This window comes from Liolophura sinensis, chromosome 8 (genome assembly GCF_032854445.1).
Source record: "Liolophura sinensis isolate JHLJ2023 chromosome 8, CUHK_Ljap_v2, whole genome shotgun sequence".
Classification (NCBI taxonomy): Eukaryota; Metazoa; Mollusca; class Polyplacophora; order Chitonida; family Chitonidae; genus Liolophura; species Liolophura sinensis.
The window spans coordinates 35117033-35126856 of record NC_088302.1 but is presented as its reverse complement, the minus strand read 5'-3'; the positions used below and the strand labels follow the sequence as shown (position 1 = coordinate 35126856).

The following is a 9824-nucleotide window of genomic DNA, read 5'->3' as shown; positions in this document are numbered from 1 at the left end:
GAACTTCGGTCAACTCCGTGAAGATTTAATTCATGAGATACACATAACGGCTCAGCGTTATATAAATAACTGTATATATACAAATTTAAACGTATTCATGCAGTTTGCAGTTTTGATTTTCATCTGAATGCTGGAGCCACCAGTATGTGATCCACTCTCAATATACACAAACATGTTTAGACATAAAGCAATCCTTTGGCCACCAGAGCTATGAGCAAATAATATCTGGGACTAATAAACTAGTGACAGATATAGTAGTCCCAGATAATAATTATAATATAATTATATAATTAGTATTAAGCACATTTTATGGGTATTTTCAGACAGACGTTACAAAGTCATGTTGCTATTAAGTATATCATTATTGATTGATGTACATAAATTGATCCCTTGACATAAATAATACATTAATGAAACAAAGTTTTCATTTCTACTTGGTGTAGTAAAGAGCGGTACACTTTATCAGGTACTGACCCTTACCACGCAAAGAGCTGATACTGACAGCACAGTTCAGCCTCAGTATAAGCACTTCTTTTACCCACAGTATTTTTATTTATTTAAATAGACACATGAACCTTTTTTTAACGTTATGCGCAATAAAACTTGAAAAAAAGAATCTGATCAAGTGGTGTTTTTTTTTTCTCAAAAATATACGAATACATGTTTTATACATAACTGAATGACCATTATGAGATTTGACAGTGTCTCTGATTTTCCATGCCCCTATAAAGTAGCGGAGTCGTATGAACAGTAAATCTTTCCCCATCTGAGCCCAGCTCCAGAAAGGTATCATTTGGAACCTGAAACACAAAATTCAGGTATTTACTTAATTATTTCTTTGATTGTTGTCTTGGAGTGCCCTATATAAACCACCAAGTTGGCAAGTTACTGACATCCTGTGTGTGACACACGTATATACTGGTGTGAGATGAAAGGTCTTTAACAATCATAACACTTCACAAATGACTACACCAGCAACAAGCATTGCAGGGCAAATGTCCGATTGATTCTCATCATCATAAACTTTCGCTGTGATGTGTACAGGCTCTTGTGAAGTTTAATCACAGTTGTAACAGGAAATTAAGTTAAACCTCAGCTTCAACCTTCAATTCATCATCACTCCCAAAAAAAAACTGGGTACTTTGTAGTAGAACATCCTAGGACTTTTTCCAGATCCATATTGCATACTTGGTTTATGGGTCATTCGTACTCAGACGGAACATGCTAAAAGCCTACTTACACAACTACAGGTCTGATAACAGTGACAACAGTAGTTTATAATACATGTATATAAAGATAAGCAAACAAAGATAACAATTTCATAATTGGTACATAATTGGGGTGAGAATGAAATTTAAAAGACGATATGAGAAAAGTGCAAGTTTGTTTCTTTTAACACAGTTACACATTTTGATAGAAAATTGGAATGAACATGGAATTTATAAGATTTGAAAGATACTACATGTGTTTAGCCCATTTTACATCTTTCTACTGATACAACTGAGCTTACGCAGTCAAAATCGTTAAACTAAACCTGATAATGTCCATTGTGAAAACAAACATTACAGAGCTGGGTGGAGAACTGACTCACCTTCAATTTCTTGCCATGAAACACAAACTTCTCCAATAGGAATGTGGAAGTACTGAGCCAGATACAACATGTCAACATCAAACGCCCTGACAAAAAAAAAGTCCACATTTTTGATTCATGCACTCATACACCTATTTTTGTGAGTAAAAAAAAAAAAAAATCTCCATTTCTGATATTTAGTGGTGCTTTATTAAAACAAATTCAGTTTTCATTACATTTAGGAATAGATTACGGTACATGCTGGATCAGGTAGAAGTTTTTCCACCTGCTTGTGTCTTACCATCGTTCTACGTGCATGTTGGAGAAGAGGAGAAGTGCTGCCTCACGGGTGAGCAGTTTGAAGCCACACTGTGTGTCCTTGACCCCTCTCACACAGAGGATATAGACCAGGACGTGAAAACCATACATCAAAATCGTGCGGAACAGAGTACGCTGTCAAAAAAAAAACAAATTACTTTAGTACAAAGTGCTTTAATGGTTTAAAAGGTTGAAGATCTAGTTACTTGTACTCATATTTTCAGAATTTTCCACAATGTATTTCAATGCATTCAAATGTTTGAATTCTAAGATGAGTTTTATGAGCCATACTACCTATCAGTGGCAGGGCACTCTGAAGTAATGTCCCCTCTTTTTTTTTATTCACATTTTGTGAGCATCAATATAACAAATTTTATACTCATTTGTGCTAAAGCTATTCCATCATTAAGAGTTGTGCTTAGAGTCAAAAAAAATTTCTTCCGACATAATTGTAGCTAAACATAACCAGACGTTCAATAAGCCAATGAATTCAAATATTTAATGCATTTAACACTCTTAACAAAATGTTAACAAACATGACAGTATTTTTGAGTATAATTTTCAGTTGTCTGTCTGATAAACATTACTTCATTTCTTAGTGTTTTAATCACTTAAATGTTAACCTTATGCCACCTGACTTACCTGAGCTATAGATTCCTTTTTCAGGTGTGACCGTGATCCACAAACAACAGCCATGTTGTTCTGAAAAATAAAGTATGGAACTCTTCAATGATACAACCATAGGAGGTAAAGTAACTAAAATCAATCCCAAGCAATAATGTCAACAAATTCAATGTTTATGTTTACAACATGATTTGTTACCTTATATACTTGTAAGTATGGTCTAATAAAAACAGCTTACCGAATTTTTATTGATTTTCTGCAGCTCAGCTTCTAATTTTTCAACATCACTGAACTTTGATGCTCCATCAGCGTCAGCAAACAACAGTGACTTCCCCCTGGCTACAAACATACCCTGTCAACAGAAACATTTGTCTGGGAATTAAGGAAGAACTACCGTGAAGTACATAATTTTTGTGTGGAACTAATTTTCGCGGATTTTGCAGCCAATAATTTACTGCGAAAAATTTTTCCAGCGAAAAAAATATCCAATACTAAATTATATACTGCAAGTAGTAGTAACAATGAAGTGAAATCTTTGCCAGGGTGACAGGAGTTGCGCTAAGAAAGCCCTACATTTTTTAACGGGAGGGAAAGAGGAAATTATGGTTTAAATATATACAAACCCTGGTGCTAAGGCTAAGTGAGTATAAAACAAAGTAGGAGTTTATTGGTCTTTAGTTTGATAAATCTTCGCTATGCCCGTAAAGTGAAAGAAAAGTAGATACCAGCACGTGCTGACTTTAAATGAATGTCGCTCTGATACACGCCATCCCATTGGCTGTTTTTCTCCTGTGGTCCAATGAGTGAGCTTCTAACACAGTGTGAAGTGTGTACAACAACACATTGGCCGTTTGACAGCTACGCAATGTTTGTGGTTTCTGACCTGCTACAGAGGACGATTAAAGCTGAAAACAATGCAAAACTTACCGTGTTGCTTGATAAAGAATGAGTGACAGGGGCCAATAATGGTGAATTCATATGTTTTGCGTTGAACTGCTCAAAAGGTGACAGGTCACTTTGCCAGGTGTTTAAGTGCTCATCAATGATTCGAAAAGAAGTGACACCTGTTTGATTACTGCTCATGGTAGGTGTGAAAGTAATCTTCTCAAGTAGTGATAATCCACCCCCCATTGTTTTAATCTCAAGATCAAGAGGATTAGCGACACAAAGCTTGAATAATTTCAGCCTTATTATACCTTGGAAATTTTAAAGATTTTAAGATCTGTTTTTAGTATTCCCTTAAATCCGCGAAAATTACTTCCCATGAACATATATTTGGGGAAAATGCGTGAAACTTAATTCAGCGAATATAAAGTACTTTACACTATTCCGATTTTTTACGAGCAATGGAACAAAAGCATAAGAAAATAAATATAAACTCTGGTCAACAACAATTAACAGTTAAAAAACATAGCAAGTTTTAAGCTCAAAAATAAACAAGACAAAGACAAATGTAATTGAAAAATTTGTGTCTTGGTGGTGTATTTTATACTTTAACTAACATTATTGGGCTTTAACTCAGTGACCACATTGGTGTGAGGCTCCAAGGTCAGTGCGCCACACTGGCATGTTAACTTCCTCAGTCCTGAAGGCCCCCCTATTTTATATTTATTTATTTATTTATTTGATTGGTGTTTTACGCCATACTCAAGAATATTTCACTTATACGACGGCGGACAGCATTATGGTGGGTGGAAACTGCGCAGAGCCCGGGGGAAAACCACGACCATCCACAGGTTGTTGGCAGAACTTCCCACGTATGGTCAGAGAGAAAGCCAGCATGAGCTGGACTTGAACTCACAGCGAACGCATTGGTCCCTTATTTTATAAATGAACTGACCCCACAGCTAACAGCATACTTACCAGCCTGATAGCACCTCCTTTTCCTCTATTCTTCGCTAAAGTTAAGACTCGTACTTTTGATGTTCCAAACTTTTTGAATATTCAAGAGCAACCTATAATACACGAAATATCATGGTATTGGTACTCAGGTGAACGCAAATGAATCAGTGTTAAATGAGATGCATTATTTAGTTTTTGTTTCTCACACTTTCAGAGGAAGAATGGTGATCCGAAGTTGACAATTAATTACTGGATTGGCGTTTTCAGGCTCCAATCAAGACACCATCACTTACACAACAAAGGCCTCAATTACAGGCTGTTAGCAGGACTGACATTTTTATTTTCAACTACCAGTTATCACAATGATGTCATGTTAGGTGTCAGTCTAAAATGACACCTCAATATAATATGTAAAGGAAAGGATAACAGAAAAGAGGTTACCATTATCATGCGAAATACAAATTTTTTCTAGCTTGCTGGACTAAAATAAAATGCATTTAAATATTTAAATTTTAAGGTGGACATTAAAATCTTTTTATATTGGCTATTGACAAAGTTGATGCTAAATGCATTATGTAATGTACGGTGACTCTCTCAAAACCAAAATCTTAATAAACAGACATCTGGTCAAAACTGACAACCCTTGTCTATTCTGAACACTGACAGTGGTTGTAGTAGAAACATTTCCAGTGAGGGTTAAGCTGTCTTGTCTAATTGGACACAGCCTGTCGCAAGACGGCCGATGGAGTCCGAGTTCGGCTTTGATTAGTGGGAAGGGAGGTAATCTGCTTAGATGAACTCAGCAGGGGGTGATATCCTGTCTTGATACTGTACCATACCTCCTGCAGAAATCAGTCACCGCTGTGAGTGAAAGATGAGTCAGTGGCTGAGTAAAAATGCCTCAAAGAACAGTTGCCGTCTCAGTTTCCCCTGCTATTGCACTGACAACATCCATCCATGGCCAGTAGACCAGCGAAGTGTCGCCGTGTTGAAATGAACTTAAGTGATAAAGTTCAACTTATCCAAGCTTACAAAAAATTCCTGAACAAATTGAATTAGCTCACAAGTTTTCAGTTGACCCTTCAACTGTGAGTGACATCCTAGAAAGAAAACACTTTTATTTGGACGAATACAAGAAAAGGCAATTTAAGAATGCTTGACCTCCATCACTGAAGAGATGATGGTCCGCCAGCGCATGAAGTATCAACAATCTACCCTGGATCGATTTTTAGTAAAGTAATTATGCGTATGTACTAAAGTATAGTACAGATCAGCTTCTTTCCATAGTTTGTTGCTATGTATCACTGTGCTCCTTAAGAAGTTTAATTAAACTTATATGTACCTAAAATACACGTTGTTGTTGTTGTAGGCTGCTTGCCCATGTTTAACACACTGACATTTTGTCTAAACGGACATTTTGTCTAAACAGACATTTTTGTTCAGTCCCGAGTACGGCCGGCTTACAGAGAGTCTACTGTACATATAAAGAGGTATTCTGACAAAAGATATATGGTTTACAGAATGAAAGAGAAGTTTGATGATGTGTTGTCAGCAAAACAACAATACAAATACACGTATTGTCCATGCAGCCTAAACTTTAATTTCAACTTTTAGACAAGACAGTTTAAAAAAAAATCAAAGTGCTTCACACACATTCAGCTTTGTTCTCTTTTCATTAAACAGGACACTACCTGTTCTAACGTCAAGAAACTGTTAAACATATTATATAAAAAAAGAACTTGACTAACAAACTAAGAGAACAAGGCCATACTTACTGATGAGGTCTTGTCTTTACTGCCATCATCTACAACTATGACTTCATACGTGAAGGAACGGTTTTGTTGCTGAAAACATCAATCAAGTGTACGCATCTATCATTATTACAAATTGTTCAAAAAAGATTTCAATTCACCAGTGTGTGGAATCAAAAAAAAAAAAAGAGAATATTTTTCTTATACATTAATTTCATTCTGCTATCAAGAGATGCTTGAATGCATGTTTTATTTATGAAACAAGCATCATAACAAGTACATGTGTACTCTAGGTTCCGGCCATCTAAGGCCATCCTTAAAACATGTTTTGTTGGGTGTAACTCAACCATATTGGAAAACAACAGGGGCAGTCAGTTGGTCAGTAAGGATTACTTTTTCTTCACTGAGGCTAATGAAAAAAAGAGGAATTTTAATGAAATGCATATTTAGAGAGAAATAAAAACAAAAGGTGAGTATTATACCTGATGATGGGACCAGTTGCTCTAGAAAGCTCATATTAATATTAGAACACCATGTATAAATAAACAAAAATTTCTGTAATGTATTTCACATAAAGTTAGCTTTTTTCAACTGATCTTATAGTGTCACTTTTGAACAACGTATTTTCGGTGAAGTTCATATTAATTTCTTATCAGAAAAAATATCAGTGCTTGGATCAAAGGTATCATTTTAAGGTCATTGTGTGCTTTGGAAAGTGAAAACTTCGGTTAAATTCTGGTAAAAACATTTTTTATTTGATCGTGTTACACCCAACGAACATAGTTTTAATGAGAGTCTAAAACACCTGTGGTATATAGATACAATCATACCTGTCTGCCCTCTAAATAGTCTGCAGCCTCATCCAGCATTACTGGTACTGTAAACAGAAGGTTAAATGACCTGCTAGGTGAGATGGATGAGACATTGTGTGTTATTAACCTTAAATCTACAAAGCAAGTTGTCATGCATACTTTCATATCATACTGTTCACCTTTCAATCCGTACTGATCACAGTTGTTAAATAGGTTAAGGCCCCATACCCCTAATACAGACGTTCCAAAAAAAAAACAAAAAAAAAAAAAACACTATGCCTTACAAAGTCTGATCTAAGCCAAAAATCTGCATTTGAATCGAAGATGTTAGAACATTCCATTGGTTAAAATGTTTCTCATCGATGCTAGAGATGATACATACAGGGCATTACACACTCACTAATCCAATAAAACCTTTAAAGTGCAATTCCATACAATATTAGCAATTATTTTGGAAAGTAGGACAATATCCTAGTGGAAAAAATGCAAATTTCAGCACCAAAAACAATACATTATGACATTTGTTTGCCTCTAAAAATCTGTCTATAATTTGTTATTATAGCCTCCTTGTTTGTGGACCCAAACTAGTAAAGCCCAAACCTGTACTATTATACTAGGATTCCACACCAGTCTATAGTGGGCCCTGTCTTGTTCTCCTGTGGCTCAACATAAGGATCATATCTATTATAATGAGCTTACATCTTTCCTCCTCATTGTAGGCTGGTACAATAACAGAGAGGTCCACACTGGCAGGGTCGTGAAGACTGGGGAATTTGGACTGGCTCCTCGTCTTTAGCTAGGGTCAAGGAAATACTTCTCGCTGTCCCTCCCTAGACAGGTTTGGAAATGGTACTGATGTTATGTATAATGAGACTAGGCCCTGAAATAAAACAAAGACTCAAATCAGACATTCTATACATTCGGTAGGTTTGAGTGATGACCATGCTTTGCACTATACTCAATAATACTTATATATGTATTGATTTGATAGCTGTTTTATATGACGTACTCAAGAATATTTCACTGATACAACAACGGCCCAGCCTATGATGGGAGGAAAAAGTGCAGAACCAAGGGGAAACCAACAACCATCTGCAGTTTGCTGGTAGACCCTCAAGAATATTATCACCAACATAAAGCATTAAACATCCCCAGGATGACCCAGGCAAAAAACCGGCAGTATCTAACCTAGGTTTAAGTGAACATAATAGGCCTACTCAAGGATTTCCAATTGGATGGTGACTATCAGATGGAGCAAACAAGAGAAACCTATGGTAAATGACAGATCAGTAAACTTAGGTGATACTTCAAACTCTTACAGACGCTAGCTTAAGCAAAATCTAAGCTCATAATCAGGATTCAAACACACTTTGAACGCCTGTTTCTAGTCCAACAAAAAGAAAAGAAAAAAAAGAGATGAAATGAAAAAATAATCAAACCAGTAAGAAAACAAGATATCATCATCAAGTTTTTCTGAACACTGAACAGTGTGTAAGGAGAGTCACACGAAACCAGTATGTTATCGTTTCATTCTGAATAATTTCAATGACAAATTCATTGTAAGTTAACATATGTACAGAATAACATACATCTGAAGTGTACTTCAGCCTCAGGGCATATTCCTAACCAGAATGCACTGTACATTGCACCTGAAAATATCTGCAATAATTCAGTACAGGTATTGAATAATTCAGTTAGAATAATGTGCCGGTATGTAAGAGCATAATGAATTGAATTTGAAGGCAGTTGTAAAGACTAGGGTAACCATATTGTTAGTCAATGAGATAACTGTGTTCCTTGTCAAAAGCTTCTTCTTCAATGAATTAACGTCACTTTACCACATGACAACACCCTCAAGTTAAAATTCTCAAGCTGTGCTTCAGCATGCAGCCGCAACTAAAACTGTGCTTGATGGTGCGAGTGCAAGCGAAAGGCTGTCTGTGAACAATCGGTGTTTTAAGATACAACACTCAAGTATACTTACAATGACAGCTACTATAACAATGAAGGCCAGGAGCCATCCCAGTAACATGAAAAACACAAATCCATCTAAACAACGTCGACTAAATACACTAGAATCATTTAACTTTCATCAGTCTTTGCATCAACTTGCAGAATGTCCGCCGGATGCTCTCTCCAGGTGCCCGTTGATGTAAAGCGAGCTCCGGTTGGTCAGTCAAAGAGAGTAATCCAATGAGAAGCCCGTTTACACTTCCGTGTGGTGACTTCACTGCTCGCCATGTGGCATCCACGTGGGTTTGTTTACTGTCAGCATGGAGGTAGAACAGATTCTATTCTTCTTCCATGCTGGGATCAGCATGAAGCGGGATAGTAGTGCAACGACTGGTTTCCTTCGTCGTCATATGACTGAAAAATTAGATAGGTATAGATGTCATTTAGAAAGTGGATTAAAACTGAAAAATTGTTCAGTACGACGTTCAACCTCAAGCACTCAATCTCTCTCTCACTCACCCACTCTCTCTTCCATGCTGTCAGCTAATCCAGGCGCCTGCTTGACCAACAGTCCGCGCACTAGCTGGTGAACAAGCTGTTTGTAGTCAGCTGATTGATTTTATGTGAAGCATATTTTTCAGATGGCTTTGTGTACTTCATTGTTTTAAATAAATAAGGAAAAATATATGTTTCTGTTAATTCTATATGCATACTGCTGTATTTATAACAACATTTTTGAAAGTGAAAACAAACACATCACAAATCTGACGGTGTTGAAGTTGAAGACATTGTATGGTGTCAAATTGCATCCCCCCCCCCCACATGCATGATTCAGATTGATGAATGGAGATGTACAAAGGTAGAAAGTAAAGAACTACATTATTTCCATCACCATTCGACCATCTTTGTTCTAAAAAAGTGCTCATGAATCTGGGATTAAGACAGACGTCTCTT

At 36.5% G+C, this 9824-nt stretch overlaps 1 protein-coding gene across 1 annotated transcript; it reads right to left on the bottom strand.

Moving 5' to 3' along the window:
• Positions 1 to 789: 789 nt before the first annotated feature.
• On the bottom strand, positions 790 to 9405 carry LOC135473460 (dolichyl-phosphate beta-glucosyltransferase-like). The gene is given in 11 exon segments (XM_064753311.1): positions 790 to 800; positions 1592 to 1677; positions 1872 to 2023; positions 2531 to 2590; positions 2751 to 2864; positions 4376 to 4452; positions 4455 to 4467; positions 6130 to 6198; positions 6936 to 6982; positions 7617 to 7713; positions 9394 to 9405. Coding segments are annotated over 11 exon segments (738 nt in total).
• Between the last annotated feature and the right edge of the window lie 419 nt (positions 9406 to 9824).